Source organism: Zootoca vivipara, chromosome 7 (genome assembly GCF_963506605.1).
Source record: "Zootoca vivipara chromosome 7, rZooViv1.1, whole genome shotgun sequence".
Lineage (NCBI taxonomy): Eukaryota > Metazoa > Chordata > Lepidosauria > Squamata > Lacertidae > Zootoca > Zootoca vivipara.
Genome location: NC_083282.1, coordinates 7,036,357 through 7,059,336, shown reverse-complemented (window position 1 = coordinate 7,059,336; position 22,980 = coordinate 7,036,357). Strand labels below are relative to the sequence as shown.

The following is a 22,980-nucleotide window of genomic DNA, read 5'->3' as shown; positions in this document are numbered from 1 at the left end:
TTCAGAAGAGAAGAAACCATGCACTGAAAGGCAGTAAGGGATCCTGGAATGAATTCAGGAAGGCTCCTGCTGTATGAAATCAGACATCTCCAATTGTAAAAACAAATATATCAAATTTTAAACATACTTTAATATAGCTTCTTGAGCCATGCTCCAGCTAGCCTAATTAAAACAAATTCAAATTAGAAAATACTATTAAAATGGGTGGCATGTTATTAAATATCTCATTCTACTACTGAATAAAACAGCCATGATTCGCTACATTTATCTGATGGATGTCTGCCAGAGATGGCTTTGGAAGAAATCAGATTCATCGTACCTGTGATTTATCAGATTGTTCTGCATGATTCCTTAAAAGATTGTGCTTTCTGCTTTGCCAACCTGCTGCTTTTGCAGACTCCAAAAAGGCTATTTAAGTTTGGCTCTTTAGGAAGACCTTTAGTGAATTACTATTTTTATTCTTGGCTTAGTAGTTACATCAGCACTTCCCATACTCATTATAGCTGAAGCACCTGTATATTCTGAACTAAAACTGGAAGTAAAATTCACTCCAAAGTGCACTTCAGAACGCGCCAGTTACTGTACAATTTCCTTTGTTCCTATTGGAATGTGGGCAAGCCTACCAGAGTAGCAACTCATGCACAAAGGCAGCAGGTAGACGTACATAATTTACGTACATAATATAATTTGTATGATGCATTTCCATAGTTCAAACCATGCTCAAGGCGGCATAAAACATACAAAAATTGCAAACCCTTGTCTTAAAAATCATATCCTTCATGTTATTCCTATGCTTCCTCCATCCGTTAGGGATGTCTATGGTCAACATAAAGGTAAAGGGACCCCTGACCATTAGGTCTAGTCGTGACCGACTCTGGGGTTGCGCGCTCATCTCGCATTATTGGCCGAGGGAGCCGGCATATAGCTTCCAGGTCATGTGGCCAGCATGACAAAGCCACTTCTGGCGAACCAGAGCAGCACACGGAAACACCGTTTACCTTCCCGCTGTAGAGGTTCCTATTTATCTACTTGCATTTTGACGTGCTTTCGAACTGCTAGGTTGGCAGGAGCTGGGACTGAGCAACCGGAGCTCACCCCATCACAGGGATTCGAACCGCTGACCTTCTGATCAGCAAGCCCTAGGCTCTGTGGTTTAACCCACAGCGCCACCTGGGTCCCTGGTCGACATAGAGGTAGGATATTAGGTAGCCAATACTGTATCTCAGATTATCTTGCCCATACTTTGTTTATTAAATATATTTATAACCTGCCTTTTCCTCAAGTTGAGATGGAAGGCGGCTTACAACTTAAAAAGAAAATCAAAAACAAACTAGTCAAAAACTAGAAAATATTTTGATTGACTTGAGAGGTGTCACTCATGCACCTACTGGGAAGATCAGTGACATTGGCAAGTACAAGAGAAAAGGTCTTTTCAGTGGTGGTCCACAGCTGTGGAACGCCTTCCAAATGATTTACACCTTGTTCAGGCATTTAAGGGGAAGCCCCAAAGACCTTTTTCTTCACTGCTACCTTCAGTTAAGGTTTTGAATGACTTAACCAGAGCAACTTTGTTTAGTAGTATATACTCTTCTGATGTGCCCATATAGCCAATGTTTCTGTATCATTTCTTTTGCCGTACATTGCTTTAGGAGGGCGTGTCTAAGATATGCAACTTATAAAAAAAGCTTTTAATTAAACAAAATTAGGCAAATAGATACGGTACCCTTTGTGAGGACTCAGTGGATAGACATTGCTCACAGCCAAGGGCTTAGCAATTGCCAAAAGGGCAGTCAGGAATGACTCCAGCACCCCTGCCAAGACTGGCTAGCAAGCCACACTGTGGTTGCCTTTCCCTGTAGGGTTTACTTGCTTGCTTAAGAAATGTACAGGTACAGTTCCACCAACTCAGTTGAACTGCAGATTACAACCTAACCTTTTGCACCCCTCTCCCCTTGACTCATCAGCCTCCTTCCCTAACCCAGCAACCTTTCCCTCAAACTCACCACTTCCCAGGTTCGGTTTTGCTGAGAGAGATCACAGCCAAGGATAATTGATGAGGTACCCATCCGTTCCTACAGGTGGATAATTCTGTTGTGGCAGAGCATAATTACCCATCTACAAAGCAGACCGATTGGAAAGAGGCAAGGCCAGCGCACTGACTCATGATAAGACTGGGTCCTTTAGTCTAACAGGAGACTTTCTTCAATTTATATCTCACAGTACCCTACTGTGCAGAGTTTGGAAATTACACCGTTAAGAGCAGATGATGTACTGTTTGTTTTATTTTTTTTAAGTAAACACATTCCCCTAACAAACTGCCGGGGCTTAAATGAGGCCAATTTTCTCTCTCTGCACTTCATCCTCCCTGGTTTAATCACATAGGTTCTGGAAGTCAGTGAGCATCAGTTCACTTTGGACTATTTTGGGTTTTAAAAAATGCATTTCCTTTTAGTTTACAACTTTCATGCTTTTACTCGTCAGGGAACCCTCTAGTATGCAGAAACCATTCCCTTATTTTTGGTGGCTTTGTTTCACTTCCAAATTGATAAGCATGAGGCTACTCAAAGTCAGTATTAAGGACGATCAAGGACTGCCAACAAACTGAAAGATTGCAATGTATCCCTAGTTGCTGAGGGCTCCGTACCATTCACTTCTTTTACAAGAAGCACAAAAGGGTTTGAGTACAGCAAGAAGGGGGAGATGCTGAAAGGAAAACAAATGACTGTTCTAAACAATATCAGAGGTTTGAATAAAGCAGGGATGTGGAAACACTGACGGTTTAATGAAAATATTTTAACAAGGTGAAATAGTAGAGATGGATAAAATAGAGAAGCTAAAAGCTTACACAACAGAGCCTTTCCAAACTTTCTGAATGTACAGTACTCAAACATTGCTTTAAACTGTTGCTCCCCTTTCTGTGTCATCCTCTGCTAACTCAACCCAAACTTCTGTTATTTTAAACCACTGCTTTTCCCCTGTCACTGTTCTCTCTTCCCACTCCCATGCCTGTTGTGCAGTCTTCCTTCACTTTTGCTTCCCTACCTTACTCTGAATTCAAGCAATTCCAGGATTGTATTGAGGCACTGTAAATCCTCCAATGAAGGCTATGTGATGGCATTATTATATTTTTATCATATATAGAGATAAGCTAGCTAGGGTGGCAATCCTATACTCGCCCAAGAGTGTTACCCATTGAGCTCAATGGGCTTATATCTGAAAAGGCACATAGAGGATTGCATTGCACACTCCTGCAGCTTTCAGCTTTTCTCTTGATTCACTGTTCTCCTGATTGTCTCCTTGATTATCCTATATCACATCCTGTAAACTATTTATTTTAGACAGAGTAATACATGCTTTCCTTGTTTCTAATGTTTCTTCACACACACCTTTCTTTTTTGAAATTTCAGTCTTGTATCAAATTGTAGAGCTGATGTGACAAAGTGTACTTGGGATGCTTTACTTGGACTGAGGAGACCTGGGCTCAGATCCCCTTTGGCCCATGAAGCTCACTGGGAGGGCTTAGCTTAAACTACCACAGAGGGTGGTTGTGATGATAAACAAGAATAACAGCTGGGATTCTGAGAGCTACTTAAAACTCATTCAAGGGGCTGTGCAGATACTACAGTTCTTTTTAAGGACTTCCAGTGCCTATTTCTAATTAAGAAAAGCTTAAATATGACGTCAGTTGGGGGAAGCAAGAGCTCTAGTACATATAGTTAGCTGAACCATTGTTGAAATGAATATAATGTTATGTTTGAAAATACAGGTCTCCAGACCCATACTGCATTGAAAGGGTTAAATTTCTAAGCTGTAGCAGCAGATTGTGTTTTCCTTCTATGATCTGGGCTGACAAGACATCAGTATTCTATTCATCTGTTGGGAATTAGGCTGTTAATCCAATCAATGACTCTTGAGTGAGCTGCGGCCTGCCTCCCCACTGGGGAACAATCGGATCAGACGGCAGATTGTTTAAGAGCACAACGCTGTCCCAGTGTCAGGTGGAATTCTTGAGCGTTCCCTGGTGAATTGGAGCTGGGGGGAAACTGTCTCAGACCATTTATCCTGCTCTTTAAATAACCAGGTACCTGCCTCATCCATACTAAAGCGATAAGCAATTGGGGGAGGCAGAAGGGAGCCAGTGACTAAAATGCTGCAAAAGGGGCTGCAGGAAATGGAAGAGGGGCTTCAGATTTAAGGCTCGCTGTTCATTGAGCATGTTAAAGAAAGGGATCGCCTTGATGTCCTGAACAGATCTTGGTGGGCTTGGGGGTAGGAGGGGAGGGGCTGGCAGCATTACATGCTTTGGTTGCCATGAGCATTTCCTTTTGGAATTGGAAATGTGAGATATAAATCTTGCAGGAAATAAACATTTGGTATAGCACAAGTGTCATACAGCTTGGGTCCTTTATGTTTTAGAGAACTCTGTGCTTTTGGGGGGGAGGGGGGATTATCAGCTTAGATTGCACCACATTAGGTGCCTGTTGATAAAATATTTGCATTTGGAATGTTGCCTAAGAAGGGGCTAGCTAGTTGCTCAACTGTTGGATGTAGTTTCTATACGCTGATAGGTCTGAATATGTGAATTTAACCTCCCTGCACAGAAACAGGTTTAATTAGGACACACACAGAACTCCTTTGAAGGCACATTATGTTTTTCAACTGCTGAAGCCCTGCCAGCTATCTCTGTTTCAGACTACCTGGAAACCACTTCTGTGTTCTTCAGAAGAACAGCAGAGTTTAAGTGTAATAAATGAAATACAATATAGGAACCCCTGCCATCTGGGCAGCCCTTAGTCACATTTGTGCTTTCCCAAATGAGTCATCTAAGTACGTAGGCAGCTGAGGAGGCAAGGCTATGTAGATGAAGAAGACTGAATCTGCATAGTCAGACAGCTGTTCTTGCTGGTTGCCAGGTGGCAAAGTCCAACAAGGGTGTATATGCACTTGGATCAAGTTGAAGAATCTCCTAATCTCCACCTACCTTTTGATTTCGTTTCCTCTGAGAATCCTGGCTCCCCCTCTGAACGTGGAGAGTCATGGATCTCCTATACGTGCCCCACCAGCTGCATCTGTTGCCTAGTTGCCTTGATTTCTTTGTGAATAAGGCTCTGCTTAGTGCCAAGGAAATAATTTCAGGCTGCTATGTCTTGCTCCCTACCTCCTAGGTGTCCAGCATAAGGGAACTGCCCACCATCTCTCTGACCAATTTGCTGCTTCCCTTATGACTGCTCTCTTTCTCTGCTCTGTTAACAAACAAATCAACTTTCCTCCAGCACCAGCCTTTATAACAGAGGCTCAGAAAGCCAGCAATGAAACACTAACATTTGAAAAAGGATTCAGGAAGTTACAAATGAATGAGGCTGCAGCCTTTTCCTAGATAGAAGTCATTAATCACCAATCTTTTAAAGTTCTGTGTCTGTCTGTCTGTTGGTTTCAAAGCATTATACCGCACTTTTCACCCAGAGTGACTTTCTATAAAAATAGCAGAGTCCTCATCCTCAGGCTTACCTTCTAAAAAGAGATGACACAAAAGGAAAAAAGAATGGGGAAAGGAGAACAAGCAAACTCAGACACTAAATTCTTAATGATATATATATATAAGGTAAAGGACCTCTGACATTTAAGTCCAGTCACAAACAACTCTGGGGTTGCGATGCTCATCTCTCTTTACTGGCCGAGGGAGCCGACGTTTGTCCGCAGACAGTTTTTCCGGGTAATGTGGCCAGCATGACTAAGCCTCTTCTGGCAAAACCAGAGCAGCGCATGGAAACGCCATTTACCTTGCCACCGGAGCGGTACCTATTTATCTACTTGCACTTTGACGTGCAAGCAACAGGAGCTCACCCCATCGCGGGGATTCAAACTGCCGACCTTCCAATCGGCAAGCCCTAGGCTCAGTAGTTTAGACCACAGCACCACCCGCATCCCCCTATCTTAGTGATATAAAGTGGTTATATTAATTCCTTTGGATGGAGGTGGGCTGTTCAGTTTAAAAACAAGCATTGGGGCCCCCTGAAAACTGCTGATCATTGATCCTTGTGGTGCAATGGGTCTGGTAACCCGAAGGTTGGTGGTTTGAGCCCAGCCAGGGGGGCTGTGGGCAGGATCCCTGCATTGCAGAGGGTTGGACGAGATGACCCTCTGGGTCCCTTTCAACTCTACAATTCTATGATACTATGAAATCTATGATCTAGCCTTCTTGAAAGTGACTGTAATGCAGCTGGAAATTGCTGATATAACAGGGTGGTGTCTGGTTGAAATCTGTTAATCATCATCATCATCATCATCATCATCATATATTGGCTTCTTGTCAATCCCATTGCATCATATAGGTTCACAGGTGCTCAGTTGGTGCAATCACCCCTGCAACAGATGGTCTTGCTACTCTTTGTCACAAGGCAGGGGGAACTAGTGACCTCTGTCAGTGAGGAGGGGGAGACCAGCTGGTGAGAATAGCAATGAATGAAGATGGGAGTCCCACACTGGTTGTTGCTTCTTCTTTTCCTCAAGGACAGATGGAACAACAAATATGGATAAGACTGATCTGTTTAGATATTATATACATGGACTTTAAATAAGCCTTTGACATGTCCCCTATTAAAGTAAAGTTAGGAGTCATGGGATAAGAAGGTAGCTCCTCTTAGGTATTAGTAGTAGTTTAAACAACTCCAAACAGAGCATAGGATTAAATTGACATTTCTCACAAAGCACGAGAGTAAGAACTAAGATCTTCCAAAGATCTGTATTAGGTGTTTAGTCTGTTCACAAATGATTGGAGTCAAGGTGAAGTACAGTAGTGAGATGATCAAGTTTGCTTCCAATCCTAAATTATGTAGTTTTTGTGGAGGGAGTGTGCTTTCTCATTTTCTCTAATAGGACTCAAAGGGTGATTGTCGGAGAGGCTATGTCAGCTCCTTGCAGTTGACATGTAGGTTTCTTCACTGTTTGGTGCTATCACTGATGTCTAGCTCCCATATGAGACCACCCATTGCTTAGTATTTGGGTGTCATGACACCAAGCTCTATGTATTTTAAACAAAGTACAGTGGTGCCTCGCTTAACGAATGCCCTGCTTAATGAAATTTCCGCTTAACGAAAGGATTTTTCGAGCGGAGGTTGCCTCGCTAGACGAATGCGTTTTACGAAAAATTTGTCTAGCGAATCGCGGTTTCCCATAGGAATGCATTGAAATTCAATTAATGCGTTCCTATGGACAAAAAAAATTCAAAAAAATTTCAATGCATTCCTATGGGATTCGCTAGACGAATTTTTCGCTATAAGAAAAGACCTGTGGAACGAATTAATTTCGTCTGGCGAGGCACCACTGTATTCAGAAGTGGCGATCTGCAAAAGTATTTGGAGGCTGTGGTTAAAAACCAGAGAAGATTCCAGTGATGCTGGTAGGGAACAGCTGTAATGGGGGGGATTTGCCTGCCAGAGATAAAGTCTCTGAGACTTTATCTGATCACATAAAGTGCCTGGGGGACTTCTGGACCCAGCACTGCCCTTCCACTGTAATAACTGCTCAGGGCGACTTGTTGCTGGAAATGCATCCTTTCTTCCTGAACTAGTAAGAAGGTTTCTTCTCTAGTAGGACCTTGCTCTTCTGATCTTCTTTTTCCACATATGATGGGACTGCCAACAAGTGAGCAAAACACTCAGATATCCTATTCCAACTTCACTGCAGATTTGTTTGCTAAATCTATGGGACAATCAACTGCAGGGGTTCAACTCTCAGGAGCTCTTGACATGGATGCTGGTGCCCACCAGAACTTAACTTGCTCCAAATAGAAAAACCTTACAGGACTTGCAGCTTCCACCTTGGTATAAAAACATGTGACATTTAGCATAAGTTGAAAAGATAACTCATAAATTATGTGTCACAATATGCTCAGAGGATCCTGAAAAAAACTACTGTATGATGTTTAGTGGGATTTTATCATATACTAGCTGGCCCTGCCACGCGCTGCTGTGGGTTATCCCTGTGGCTGCCCCCACCCTGTGATGACCCATGACACGTTGCTGTGCCTGACTCAGGTTCCTTGTTTCCCAGGAAAGGGGGAGGATGTGTACGTTCCCCCCTGGACTATGTGTTTTCTTTTCCTCCCCCCGTTGTGTCTCATCCCTGTGATTTCTTCCATCCTGTCGCGACCCATGAGGTATCCCGTCCCCCCTCTCCTGTCCCCCCTGGACTAATCTGTAGGCTATAAAGTTGAGCCAAGGCCTAGTATGTTGGCCTTGGCTTGGGCTAGTATGTAAATGCGAGCCGAGGCCTCCGCCCTGTATCTCCATCCTTGGCCCAGGCCTGACTCTCTGGGTTTTTGCGGATGAGGGTTTGGGCTAGTTGCGTTGCTTGTTTTGTGAGCGTTTGTGGGGGGGGTGTTTTTGGGTTGTGGCCTGTGGTTGTGGGCTGTGGTGTCCTGTGGCTGTGGCTCTGGGTTTGGCAGTTTGCCTTTGTCTGGTAATGGCCGTCTTGGTGGTTTCCGGCTTTGGGGGTGGAATGGCCATTGTGGCTTTGGTGGGGGTGGTTGGGACATCGGGGTAGGGCCTGTTTCGTGGGGTGGGTGTGGCAGTGTCAGGGTCCATCCTTGGGCTTTGGGTGTGGAATGGCTCTTTTGGCAGTTGTTGGATGGTGGTTGATGACGTAACAATTTGGCCCCGCCCTTTCTATTGGATGCTGCTGGAGTCTTCAGAGCTTTTGCTGGTGATGTCTAATTTGGGCGCCACTTTTTGTGTTTAATCATTATTTTAGGTATGAAAGGTGTGGTTTTTTAGGAAACAAATTATGCCAGATCCCTCCCTGATGGGCATGGAACGTTGTGTCCTAATTTCATGCAATTCGGTTCAGCGGTTACAGAGGAAGGGTGTTACATCCGCGCACGCAGTGTGAACATTTATATATATATATATAGATACTGTACAACAAATAAGCACAGGACTCCTTATTCACAGTATAAAGTAAAATTTGACTTTCCTAATGGTCTTAAGTACTCAACTTAACTGGTTTAAGTCTCTTCCATATATACTGTGTTGCTTTTTTGGATTTGTACTTGTGTTGTTTTTTTTGTCTTGTCTTGTTTGACTTGCTTCAATTAAAATAAAAGTTAAAAAACAAGAAAGAAATATGTCAATGTAGCAGTGCTTTAATTATCTGGTGCTGGGAGTGAAGAGCAAGATTCTGTCAAAATTCCTAAAAAACATTTTGTTCCTGCATTGTGCTGACCTCCCTCTTACTCCTTGTAGTATTTTAGTTTTGGCATTAACCATTGTCAGATAAATGAGATCAAAGATTCCCATGTTGTATGTTTTCACACTGGTTGTAGCTCACCTCTCCATGAATATTCATTATTTCTTCCATCGGGAGTTATTCATGAAACCTTCGTCTTTTAGTTGTCCTTAGGTCCACACTCTTGGGCAACAGCAGATTACATGAAACCTAATAAGGAAATTATTAGGAATGGAGGAGGAATTTGGTTTAGTTCCCATTTTAAAACCAGATCTAAAATTTGCAATGCTGTTCTCCAAACAAAAAAATATGGTACCAAAAAAGCAGAGAAATCCTCCGTTAAATTTGGATGAATTTTCATGGCAGCTTTTTTACAAAGAAAAATCACAAACGGATGCAAAAATGTGGAACAATGGAACAATGAGAAACTAAACCTGACAGATTCATCCATCCCTTGAAGCCATGTTTGTTTGTTTGCTTGTGAGTTGCTGATAATTTAATGTGATGTAAGGCAACAGAAGCTTCATATTGCCAGCCCTCTTTAAAATGGATGACAGTTTGAGAGCTGATGCGAACAACTTATTGGATGAGCTTCCAAGATCGGTGTAATGCAAGAACTCTGCCTGGGTATGAACATAATGACTCCTAGTGTGAAGAAATGTGAAATATAAAATCATGATCAATTAACCATTTCCCCCATATTTCAGTTGTCCTTAGTTCTTGTTGATAGGTACAGCCCCAAATGAGCTACATTTAGGCAGTAATTCATCCTGGAACAGAGCAGAGTATAAATAACTGTGGCAAATATTCCCTCTTCTTGCTTAGTAACTCAAAATGAAACTTAATTATCTTGCTCAATTTCCAAGAAAAAAAGATCAAATGTTGTCACTCTGTTCCATTTGCTTATTTATAGTTGCATTTTTACAGTAGGACTGGAAATTTCCCGCAGTAGTTGCCCAGAGACAATTTATCAGGGCTACACATGGAAAACTGTGTTGCTGCACTATTCCACACTTTTTAAAACATAAAAAACCCTAATGTGAACAACCTCTTGCATTCCAAAAGTTTAGGGCAATTTAGGGATATTTATATAATCCATTTTGTGTAATGGTACAGTACTAGCATGCATGAATCTGAAGAGCTTAGTTTTTGTGTGACTTGCTTTCTTGTGAGCCAGTGAGCCTTTCAGGAAGGCCAGTAGAATTATGTAGGTGACAATCATGTTATTTCCTTTCAACTGAAGTGGTGACACTTACTTAGGGCACTCTTCTCCTAATGAGTTTTCATGCCGAAATTTCTCAGGATTAAGAATTAGATTTTCTCACTCTGGAGTTGTGCAGAGTCTCTGTCCAGCACGCAGTAGATAGGTGCCCATTAGACACGGAATTTCGGGCAGTAAAATCCAAGGACTTAGCTCTGTGAAGCAGTTGGAAATCCTTAATAGGCATTTCTGTAGCAGCCTCTTCAGCTTTGCTAGATTAAAATTTTGTTATGTGGAGAATATATATGACCGCTAACACAGCACAAACACTTTAGCTAGCATTCAGCTTCATGTGAACCCTTGGCAGTAATCTTTTATTACTGTTCTGGATTCAGTGTTCTCTTAGAAAGTTGCTTCAATGCAGGAAAAGGGTGTCTGATCCAGCAGCCACAAGTGGCAACAATGCTAAATGGAGAAGCATGAAGGGGTCACTGCCATAGGCAGCACATAGGTATAGCACAGAAGAATGGGGCAAGGGGGCATTCACCTGAAGGGGCTCATTTCTTCACCACTGCTTATGGTGTCTGCTGCTCTGCAGCTGATCAGGGGTTGATGTTAAAGACTCTTCTGGTTCAAGGGCCTTGGTCCTTGCCTGGCGGTAGAGGCTTTGCATATTTGTTACAAAAGCCAAAGGGAACTTACCTTCTCTCATGTACAAAGCTAACCTGTTCCACCCCAGTGCCCTTCCAGTTAGCATATGGTCACAGGTGTAATAATTTTAGAGCTTTAGTCCCTTGCGTTTTTGCCATCGGCACTTACTATTTATTATTTAGCAGGATTTATATACCCGTTAATCATCAAAACTTTTAAGCTGTTCACTTCAGGTTAATAGAATTGCATCTGTTTTATTGGACAGTGGAACATCGGGTTGCGGACGTAATCCGTGACGGAGGCACGTCTGCAACCCGCAGCGCCACGCCTGCGTATGCACATGATGCAATTTGGCACGCCTGCGCATGCGCGAAGCATGATTTAGCGCTTTGCACATGTGCAAGCAGTGAAACCCCGAAGTAACCCTTTCCGGTACTTCTGGGTTTCCCGCGGTACGCAACCTGAAAACGCGTAACCCGAAGCGTCTGTAACCCGAGGTACCACTGTATGTACTTTTCATACAACGGGAAATTGACCATAGTTCCTTCCATGATCTGTAGCGCTTTTATCCAGTATAAAATATAGTAACCAGCTTTTTTGTGCTGAGTGGCAAATTGCAGGGCACCCAGCTGCTAGTCTGGTGTGATTCATACGATGCAAAGTCAAGTTCCAGCAAAGGCAGAACAGAGTCCAAAGGCCAAGAGGTGAGGGAATAGCCAAAACTGGACAAGTCAGCTTCCAGAAAAGGTAGACCAGGATTCATAAGAACGTAAGAGAATTCTGCTGGATCAGGCCATGTCCCATCTATTCTAGCAACTTATCACAGTGGCCAGCCAGGTGCCCATGGGAAACCTGCAAGCAGGATTCTAGCACAAGAGCTTTCTCCCCTCTTGTTGTTTCCAGCTAGTATTCAGAAGCTTTACTACCTCTCAACTGTGGAAGCTGAGCATAGCCATCACAGCTAGAAGCCATCAATGGTTCTCTCCTCCATGAATTTGTCTAATCCTCTTTTAAAGCAATCTAGGTTAGTGGCCATTAGTGAGTGCCTCCTGTAGGAGTGAGTTCCATAGTTCCATACACTGTGTGAAGAAGGTACTTTCAAGGGCAGAGACAAGAGTATCGTGAAGGCTGAGATCTGAGGACTGCTGAAGTGGGACACAGTAGGGGTCAGAAGCCAGAGCAAGTGCAAGAACAAGAGCTGTTTGACAATGGAACAGACTCCCTTGGGAGGTGGTAGACTTTCCTAGGAGGTTTTTAAGCAGAGGTTGGATGGCCATCTGTCAGAGATTCTTTAGCTCTGATTCCTGAATTACAGGGGGTTGGACCAAATAACCCTTCCAAATCTACAGTTCTATGGTTGGCTCCTGCCACCCTAGCAGTTCTAAAGCATGTCAAAGTGGAAGTAGATAAATAGGTACAGCTCCAGCGGGAAGGTAAACGGCGTTTCCATGCGCTGCTCTGGTTCGCCAGAAGCGGCTTTGCCATGCTGGCCACATGCAACCAAAACCACCACACACTGGCTAGAAAATGTAACAAGGAATTTACTCGAAAGCTAATCTAAAGGAATGAACTATTGGTCATTCAACTAAGCCAAATAATTAACAAAGCCATGTATAGGTCAGAATCATAGAATAAATGCACTGTGCAAGATAAATGTTTACGTGACTGAACCATTCAGCAATAGGCTAGATATTCAACAAGGTCCTGATGCCAACAAAAAGTTCACAAGTAATAGTAGGTGGAATGATAATGGAATTCTTCAGAGGTTTAAAACAGAAACCTCCTGGATGTAATCGAGGAGGGTGGACGAAGAATGTATCAGTGGGTCTTGCATAATCACCCAGACGGCTCAGACACAGGAAGAAGACCTATCCTCCGGATTACTAACAGGTTTCGCCATGAAACTTCATCAGTTCGTGGCTGTGTAATACAAATAATACCTGAATTACAATGCTCCATATTACATAAATTTTACTAAAATATAAACATAATACCATGTAACACCTTACCAGATTAAGCAGCAACAGATGTCATAATTTGAGAGAAAAAAGGGCCAAAGTCTCAGAGTCTTCGCCCTCAAGTTGAATTGTGCAGACAGAGGGATGGGCTTTGATACCAAGGGTTTATAAAGCCTAATGTGGAGGGATAGGCCTGTGCGGACGGTGTTCAGGCAAGCTGGTACTGTAGTCTAGACCAGTGTTGTTCATCCTTGGGTCTCCAGATGTTGTTAGACCATAGCGCCCATCATCTCTGATCATTGGCCTAAACTGGCTGGGAATTAACAGCACCTAGATGGTCCCAGGTTGATCTGGTACCCTTGATGCCAAAAGCTTAATTTGTCTGGCTAAGAAGGTGGTGGAAACAGAGTAGCATTGAGGGAAGAAAATAAAAATAATACTGAAAGTTCAGTCTTTATGGCCATGTAAAGTCTTAGGAAAACCAAAATACCCAACACATTTTGGTGATTGATAATCATCCACTGGGGCTCAAGATCAAGGTTCTATCTCCTAGCAGAGTACTTTCAAAAGGACTTGCTTCCAGATAAGTATGTACAGGTGGTGACCATTTTGCACAGGGAAAATCATAGAGAAAATCATGCCTTTCTTTTAAAATGCACATGTGTGAATAAAACTAAATCTAGTTCTCTCTTTCCCCCCCAGGATGATGAAGGCCAAACAGCATTGCATTACGGTAAGCAGTGAGTGAGCATATTTGCTTATTAACCTACATTATCTGGTAGAGTGAATAAATGATACCCAAGACAGCTAAATGTAACAGAAGTAAAAGCCTGCTTAGCAACTCGTAATAAGTTGTTCAAACTAGGAAACGTTGCTTTCCAAGCTAAGACTCTTCGCTTTGACTCCTTTAAACCTGCTACAATATCTGTGCCAAAGTGAATAATAATATTGCATGAATGAGGGAAATGGCTTCAAGGTGTTTTGTTTTTTAATTACCATTGATGGATCTTTTGGTAACTTAAACTTTTCTCAGTCAGTCTCTAAAATAGAATCATAGAGTTAGAAGGAATCTTTGAGGACAACTATTCTAACATGCTGCTCAGTGCAGGATTTGTAGTGCAGGATGCTGTCCTGCCTCTGTTTAAACACCTACAGCTAAGGAGAGCCCACCCACCTCCCAAGCCAATCTGTTCTGCTGCTGAGCAGCTCTTACCATTAAGAGGTTTTCCCTGAATGTTTAGCCAAAATCCACTTCACTTCAGTTTCCACCCATTGTTCTAGACTTTCCCACTGAGACAACAGAGGGAAAGCCTGCCTCGTCTTCTGCATGACAGCCCTTCAGATAGCTGAAGACTGCTGCCATGTCTCCCCTGAAGCTTCTCCAGGCTAAACATATCCAGCTCTTCCAGTGATTTGTCATAGAACTTGATTTCTAGACCCCTTGCTATTCTGGTCACCCTTCTCTAGGCTTTAAAGAGAAAGCCTAGTCTGCAAAATTACTAGCCTACAAAGTGTTTTACTAGCCTGCTGTGAACTGGCAAAGGAGTAGCAGACAGCTTCACCCCTCTGCTGCAGTTCACTGCATTTCTCTGTTGGGTCCAGAGGAAGAGGCTTCCTTTGTGAGTGCTTAAATACAAGGTTGAGTTAAGGTATTGTCAGAAAAGATAGGTCAAAATAAGATGCAGCATTCTATTGATTTGAATATTCATCTAATGCTTCTCATTAGTTGGCTTTTAATTTTGTAATAGAATCTAGACAGCTGAAGACTTATGAGGGTATGTGCAGATATATGTGTAATAACGTTCCACGCCAGGAAACAAAACCATATTCTCCCCTCTAAATAAGGTAGTAACAGGGAGTGGGATGTTGTTAGATTGACCGGGCCTGTTTTCACTGAATTCCATTATGCACAGTTTTATTATTCAGAAACATTTTATAGTGAAAAAAGTATATTCCAAGAATTCAGGGGAGTCTTCTGTTGTTTGAGACAGATTGCTTGTATTTGCTTTTATTATCCTTTCAGTATAATTAGGTCTGATGTGGCTAATACATTCAAGGGGTGCCTGTTGTTTATCAGCAAGGAACAATGTTGGGTTCTTACCATTTGAGTTCACTGCCTGTATCCTTGCATCCTGTTTTCTTTGTTACCACCTCCAATAGCACTAATCAAACATTACTTGAAGCCTGACAATATCTTGTTTGTTCAATTAATCATTGTGACTTGCTCAGGCCTGCGCTCTCCTGGAAAAAAAATCCTTATTTATTTATTCATTCATTCATTCCTTGAACTGCATAATAAAGTAATCCGTTGTAACCAAGACTTGATTGCAGACACAAACCTCTTGTCTATGGGCATCCTTCCCCCCTCCTTTGCTGCAGCTGTACAACAAACCAAGTAGTTAGCAAAATCCCTTTACAGTAAGGATGGTGAAATAGAATCTGAGTTTATCTATCTTTTGATGAGGATGTTTGGCCTGACAGCTGTCCTTGCCTCAGCAGCTCTTGTGATTACAGAAAGTGTCAAGCTGCATCCTTAGATGGGTTATAAATCCTGGTTTGTTCTGATTAAACACGGGTCAGAGCCATTCGGAGGTTAAATGAAGGACAGCTCCCCCAGTATGTTACCCTCAAATGGTCTGCCTAAGGGGACCCGCCCCCTTCGTCCAATATCTTCTGGTTATTGGTGCCCCTGTCACTGAGTGGTCAGCACTAGCGCTGTGCCTTTGAAAAGGCTAGGATGTGTGTGGTCTCCCTCATGAATGGCTTGCTAGCCTTAAATTCCCTCTTTAAGACCTTCTCCCCCCCCCACCGCTTCCCCCCATGCACACACTTGTTTCCTTCAGGGAATGCTCAAACGATTGGCTCTGTGTCTCCCAGAGGAAATCAAGGTTTCTCCTTGGACTTGAAGTCACCTGACTGTAGCGTGGGCTGGCTCTCTGTATCCTCCCGGGTTCTTTCTTTCTCGTTGAAGCACCATCTGCTCTGCTCTTTTTGCACCGTTGCAGGGCAGTGGGAGGGGATGCTGGAGTGAAAATAAATAATAAAAGGAGACATCCATCATGAAAACCCTGAGGATTAATGGACTTGGAAGGCAAACTGTGCTGAATGAAAATTCATCTTCACCTGTGCCTGTGTCAGGGCTGCCTCCCTGGTGCTTGATAAATAGACGTTCCCAGGATGTGCAGTAAATCCAACAGCTGTTCTAATCTCCAGGGGAAATTTTGCACTCTTTAGAGGTGGGCTTGAGGCCCTCTTGGGTTTCCCGGTGCAGTGGCAACACATTGTCTCACTTTGGGGCCCCTCCTCAGAAATGCCAAATATCTGTCCACACGGCACCTCCGTTTGTAAAGGATCCCTGCTGCCCTTGTTGCAGAAGCAAGCAGGCTATTTTCAAGTAGTGCTGCAGCTCCCCCCACTTTACTTACTATGGAGGCTCCTGTTGAAAGATGGTGACATTTGGGGGCTGGATTAATGTCTGGCTTTCTTTGTTTTGGTTTGTTTGGAAATATAATCCAGATAACTACCCTGCCACTACTTGATGCTTGCTCATTTTGGGCTGTCAACTTGTTAAAATGGCATTGATTAAAATAAACAATATGTTAACACAATGTTAATATAGGTTATTTTATACAATGCTGAAACTATATAAAATGCCACTCATTGTTAGAAGAAAATGCAATCTTTTAATAGTATTTTCCCTTTAATGGTAACCCTGGAACCAAAAGAACTATTAACTTGTAGCCAGACTGATTTAACAATTTCCCTTGCTGATTAATCAATGAAGGCTGAAGTCGTCTGCCATTGTACTTGGAGTAAGGCCCCTTGAACACAGTGGGAGGGGGTTCCAAGTAAACATGTCAAGGATTGAGTTGTGCATCTTTAAGGTTGTGCCTACCTCGTCTTATGGGCTGATCCCAACCATAATTAATTTTGTCAGCTGTAAAGGTTCCTACTACCAATCTATTTATCGCCAATATAGCAATTTTAATATGCCATTCAATCGCTCCAATCTCTTCCCTCCTTGCCACAATCCTATGAAGTAGGTCACTTTTACTTACATTTTCATAAATCCAAAACTGCAGTGTTTAGAGAATGATTTGCACAAGGTCGCCAGTTATGCCTGTGGAAGAACGGAGGATTGAAACCAAATCGAAATCAAAGTGCGCTCTCAACTGGGCCACCTTGCATGCTCTACCTTTTCATGTGAAGTAGGTTCTCGTGTTTTACAAACCTTTTTTGAAAGCACACTGATTTCCCTCACTATGAGAAATGACACCTTGCATCATTCTTGAACCCACCTGAAAATTCCTCAAAGTTCCGGAGTTGGGGGGACTGGCCTGCCCCCCTTCCTTCCCCCTTCCTGTCCCACCTGGGACGATGGCTCTTCTACCCTGCCAGAGCCTTGGACACCACTTCCTGTTTCCCCACTTGAGCTGGAGCTTTCCCTCTTTTCAGCCTCGCTCGGGGCTGGGCTGGAACTCAGGAGGGGAGGGGCTTCGCGATATCCCTTGCTCCTCACACATATAATAACACCCTTGTGTTCTCATCTCTTCCTAGAACTCCCAGCACATGGAAATTTGTCAGTATTTCGCTAAACATAGCATGGTGTTCACAGAAACATGGGTCAGACTTCAGATTGCACAGATCTCTCTATTGGGCCTGGACCATTGTTTTTGTTCAGGGTTCCTTCCATTATAGCCTTTCTAGGAGATTGATCTCCAAGCAATTTCACCAATTTGTTGCCCAGCGCAGGACTGCCTTAGCATGTAACACGGATTCTGGCACAACTGCACTAGCTACCAAATTGTTTGCTGGCTCAATTTTATGTGTTGGTTCAAAGAGCCTTATGTGGCTCAGGACCCAAGAACCACTTCTCCCCACATGAACCAACCTAGACCCTGTGATCATCATCTGAGGCCCTTCTTCATGTGCTACCCTTCCATGGGAAGTTTGGAGGGTAGTAACATAATACCATGCCTTTTTGGTGCTGACAACCCACTTGTGGAATGCTCTCCCCAGAGAAGCATGCTTTATTTTTAGGCACCAGGCAGAAAACCTTTTGCTCTACCCAAGCTTTTGGCCCTTAATTTGAAGGAATAGCATCGTGGCTTCTTTTAGTGTGGTGGGATCAGTAAGCCCTGATCTGTTTTAACTGTTCAGCTGCTTCTACTAGAGATGAATAATACTGCATCTCCTGAAAAAGAGAGACCCAGAACTGTCTGTTTGCGGGCAGGGGTATAATATTGGTCCCTGCCCTGGTTTTGAGCTGTTCAGCACCTGAAAAATCTATACTAGGTAAAGCACATTTAAGCTACCCTACACCCAACATGTAAAAAAAAGGACATGGGTGGCGCTGTGGTCTAAACCACAGAGCCTAGAACTTACCGATCAGAAGGTTGGCGGTTCGAATCCCCACGAGGGTGTGAGCTCCCATTGCTCGGTCCCAGCTCCTGCCCACCTAGCAGTTCGAAAGCACATCAAAGTGCAAGTAGATAAATAGGTACCGCTCCGGCAGGAAGGTAAACGGCGTTTCCGTGCACTGCTCTGGTTCGCCACAAGCAGCTTTGTCATGCTGGCCACATGACCCGGAAGCTGTCTGCGGACAAACACCGGCTCCCTCAGCCTATAGAGCGAGATGAGCGCCGCAACCCTAGAGTCTGAGACTGGACCTGATGGTCAGGGGTACCTTTACCTTTACACCCAACATGTGGGCTTAAAAACAATCTCTGGCAGGGAGGGGCTTAACCAGCCTAGTTCTACACCTGGTTAGCTTTTTCTTCCAGAAGTGGAACAAAGATCTGAGCTGTCTTCTATTCAGCCTCCCACGCTCTTCTGCCTTATATTGTACCACCATGTAATGAGGAAGTTTCCTAGCTTCTCAGAAGATGTCCTGTAGATGGATTGCTTTACTGTTGCTACGGCAGGTAGGACTACACAGTTCATCCTGTCACTCCCTCGCTAGTTCTGTGGAAAGGCACAGCTTCTTGTGGGTCATCTGTGTATTCCTGCCCAACGGGGCAATTTTGTTTTGCTACCCAAGGTGGCAGGTAGGTGGATGAGTTGGGGAAGCAGTCTGGGTTGTCTTCACATGGGGAATGGGGGCACAATCCTCGGCACAAGGCTAACACAAGCCTTGGCTTGCAAGATCCTGGAGTATTTGGTTTGAGACCTTTTTTTCCAGATGTGGTTAGCAGCTCCAGCCCAGACAGACAAATGATATTTCGCCTAGCATAAGCTCCTAAAATGCTAAAATTGTTCTTTAAATAACCTCCAAATGTGCTGCTGTCCTATTTTAATTAAACCTTTGCTTCCTCTCCCCCGTGTCAGCTGAGGAAGGCAACAAAACATTCAAGATACTTTCTAATTACTACACCTAATTGCTAAAAGAAGTACACCACTAATGTGCTGATTTGAAATATAATTAAAAACAGTAATTAGTGTTCAACAGAGAGGCTTCTTGAAGGTTTAGCTCCCACTGGAAATTTCAGTTACAAAGTTGCTTTCGGGTAAATCTTCCAGCCAAAGCCATCATGTTTTCAGGCTAAGCAAAGGCTTCCTCTCCAGTGTGAGTGAGAGTGGGCCTATGGTGTTACATTAGTCTAGTGTGCAATTCATAATTCTATCCAGTATGAACTACAATACACAAACCTACTGTGCAACAGTTCACTTAATATTCCTGGCTCTAGTGCATTACAGTCTTCCTGTCTTTTCTCTAGGACTACAGGCAAATTCTGATTTGTAATATTTTTGCATCTCATCTCTTTGGCAAGTGGAAGCTTCTTTAGCGGTGTACTTCCTACTCTCTATTTTAAGGAAGGAGAGAATAGAACCATATTAATCACCTCTGCAAGAAAAGTGCTGTTGGAATGAAATTTCTTTGTGAAGAAATCAGTGCTCATCTACTGCTCAAATTCAAATAAAGATCAATGCAGAGCCAGTTTTTACATAGCAGTGGCCTGGTTGGATTTTTACTCTCCCATCTGATGTCCTTCCAATAATGCTGGCATAGGGAAATTTGCATGGGAGATAGAGTGTCTTGGATCACAAGATAAGTTAACTTACGGAGTGCACTTGTAATCCTCTGCCTAAAGCCTTTCAGGGAGGGGACAAGAGGCCTCAAACAATCTAGGGTGGGGTGTGCAGGGGCTACTGTCAAAAAGAGACAGAAACTTTCCTTCAGTGGGCTCCCTTAAATTAGATCTTAGGATCCAAAACCAATACAGGGCCATTCTACATGGTTCCTAAGGCGCCCCTTAACCCTACAGAGAGACTTTGCAGGGGCACAGTGTGCTGCTTGGGGAAGGATGGAATGAGCATCTTTACTTCTGTGAACTTCCTTAAGTTGACTTAGCCACAATGACTTGGATTCCAAGATATTTTTCATGCCAGTTTGCCTTATATCAATCATTGTTTCAGTTGTCCAGTTCAGTTTTCAAAGCTGCTCACCCGCATTCAATCGCCAGCCAAAGGCAGATGCTGAAAAATAGGAGGTTGCCATGAGAGTAGAATTATCTATGCTGCAATCGGTAGGTTTCAGCCAAGTGGTCTCCCTTCCTGCTTCATTCACCTCGTGTCCCCTGTAAATTAGCCAGACATGTCCAAAAATGGGCAGAAGAAGACTGTTAGATGCATCACAACAGCTGCTGCAGTCAGCCTTCTGTTCCACAAGCTATGAAGCCACTAATGGAGGGATACTCATGGGACGTGGCTTTTGCCACCAGAGTTATGGATGCTAGGTGGTTCCATGAACCTTTATGAATCCAGAAAAAGTAGCAGTTTTCTCTATAGCCAGAAGTATTATGTGGCAGATTTTCAAACAACTCAGAAACCATTCAGAGTAAAAAAGCATCTGCTGTGGGGAAGAACACTGCTTTACTACCCCTTTTGGAAGGCCTTGGTCACTTAGCCACTTCTTCCTAAGGCTGCAGGTCACGAGTTGTGGGTGATGGCAGCATTTAGACATTATGCACTACAATTGCCACGACGCCTGCAAAAGATGCACCCCCCCTTTGCCTAGAAAATTTTTCACACCCTGAAATGTCTTACCTGCAATTTGTCTTTTTATAAGGGTGAATCTTAAAAAAATGTGTTAATGGTCTGGTAAAATAATTCCATTTTTTAGATTGCTCAAAAGTCAGGAAATGTCAGAGTCAAGGTTGGTCTCATGTTTTCTCTGAAAGGTTACGATTTAAATTTAATATCCTGCATCTCTTCCATCCTCCTCCTCTTTCGTTTCAGCAAGCTATGCTTTCCTGGCTACCTGTGAAGTAATTTTGCTGTAATATCTATAGTTAATAGCAGAGGTGCCATAGTGTTCTCCAAGACTGAGCTCTGTTAGTTGGGTTTTTTTCATGTTCCAAGATTCAGACTTTTATCCTATTTCTTTCTAGTAATAAATCAAGATCCAAGTAATCATTCCTTACTAACTACTGTCAAAACTGTGACCTGACATACATTTTAAGAAACTGAAATAGTGGTCCGTAGGCATGTTGATAGAATCTGGAATATCAATCTTAAGCAGAGTTTTCTCTGCTTTGCCAACTTCGTTTTCCGTTTGGCTTTAAAACTCATTGCTTCGGCAATTCTGAAACACACCACTCATCAAATGTTCTGTAAGCCACTTAAAAGTAACCTGTGTTTTCTGCCCTTTCCCCTCTAGCTTCTACCTGTGAGTTTTCTGACATTGTGAAACTGCTCCTGGAGTCTGGAGCTGACCCTACTCTTCGGGACACAGAGGGCTACTTGCCTGAGGAGGTAACAGACTGTAAAGCGATCACCTCCATGCTGCAGGAGCACACGGCTGGCAGAGCTTGATTGAAAGGCCAAGGAAGTGCAGGTAGCCCCAGCCCAGGGCTCTCAAAATGGACGAAAAACTGCAATAAAATCATCCTATGTCCACATAATCAATATGCATGATGTATGGAGACTGGAATCTGCGGAGCAAAGAAGCTTATTTCTGGGAGCAGAAAACAAGAGCGATGCAATATTCCACTGAACAACACAGGCCTGTGTATCTGTGTCGGCTGCCTGGCACAACACAGCCCCAGCCATAGGTTGTGACCTGTCATTTGCTTGACAGACCCCTGATTTTGCAGCCCCAAATTAAAAAGGAACAGATCTACTGTGCTTCCGGTGGCTGCCAAGCATGGCTGATGGGATCTTTCCTCTTTGATAGGTAACAAGCTTTTGTACACCTTGTGCAGCCTGAGGCTCAGTTTGCATGAAGCAGAGTTTCATCATGAATCTAGAGGCTAACTAAGGGAGCAACCATATTATGAATGCAATCCTGTATGTGCCTACTCAGGAGCAAGCCTCCTCTGAGGGATTTATTTTCCCAAGTAAGTATGGACAGGATTGAATTGCAAGACTATCTGCTCTTTTCCAAAATGCAAGTTACTAATAAGAAGCGAAAGTCTAGCTGATGGGCGAAAGGGGTGGGGAGAAATGAGCATCTTTACAAAGCCGATCTTCCCATTACAGATTTCACTTTTTAGTCCTGTATCACTACTGCTACTTCCTTGAGTTGGGTAATGGAAGCAATGGAGTTATCTAAGATGTAAGAACTGAGTGTTTTCCTGTTGGCTCCTGAAGTTCAAAATGGCAAAACATGGAGACTGAGCTACTGCTATGAGACTGAGAACTGATGGGAGTGTCCTTTGTGTGTGTCCCTCTGTCTCTGTAAAATACTGTCTTGCACGATAAAAGATGTCAAAGAATTGTTTCCGAATTGCTATTTTTCTTCCTTTCATGTGAAATCAGTTGCACAAACAGCAGCATGATTTTGTGTTGAACATTCTGGAATGTTACTTTGGATGTTTTTAATTGTCCTGTCGTAATCACCTCGTGTTCTAGAGTTACTGAAAGAGAACTGACGGAGCTATTTAAAAAACTATGAAGACTAAAGCATCTTTGAAAGGCAGTATGAAATCAAATATTAAATGACTG

The 22,980-nt window shown here is 43.2% G+C and overlaps 1 protein-coding gene across 1 annotated transcript in view; it reads left to right on the top strand.

The window, feature by feature from the left end:
- The window catches only part of ACBD6 (acyl-CoA binding domain containing 6), a 102,280-nt gene extending 79,529 nt beyond the window's left edge, over window positions 1-22,751 (top strand). The window contains exons 7-8 of the mRNA XM_035123572.2: window positions 13,738-13,768; window positions 21,695-22,751. Of these exons, the coding sequence (XP_034979463.2) occupies window positions 13,738-13,768; window positions 21,695-21,849 (186 nt within the window). The 3' untranslated portion in view covers window positions 21,850-22,751. The remainder of the gene's footprint in view (window positions 1-13,737; window positions 13,769-21,694) is intronic.
- Window positions 22,752-22,980: the final 229 nt, after the last annotated feature.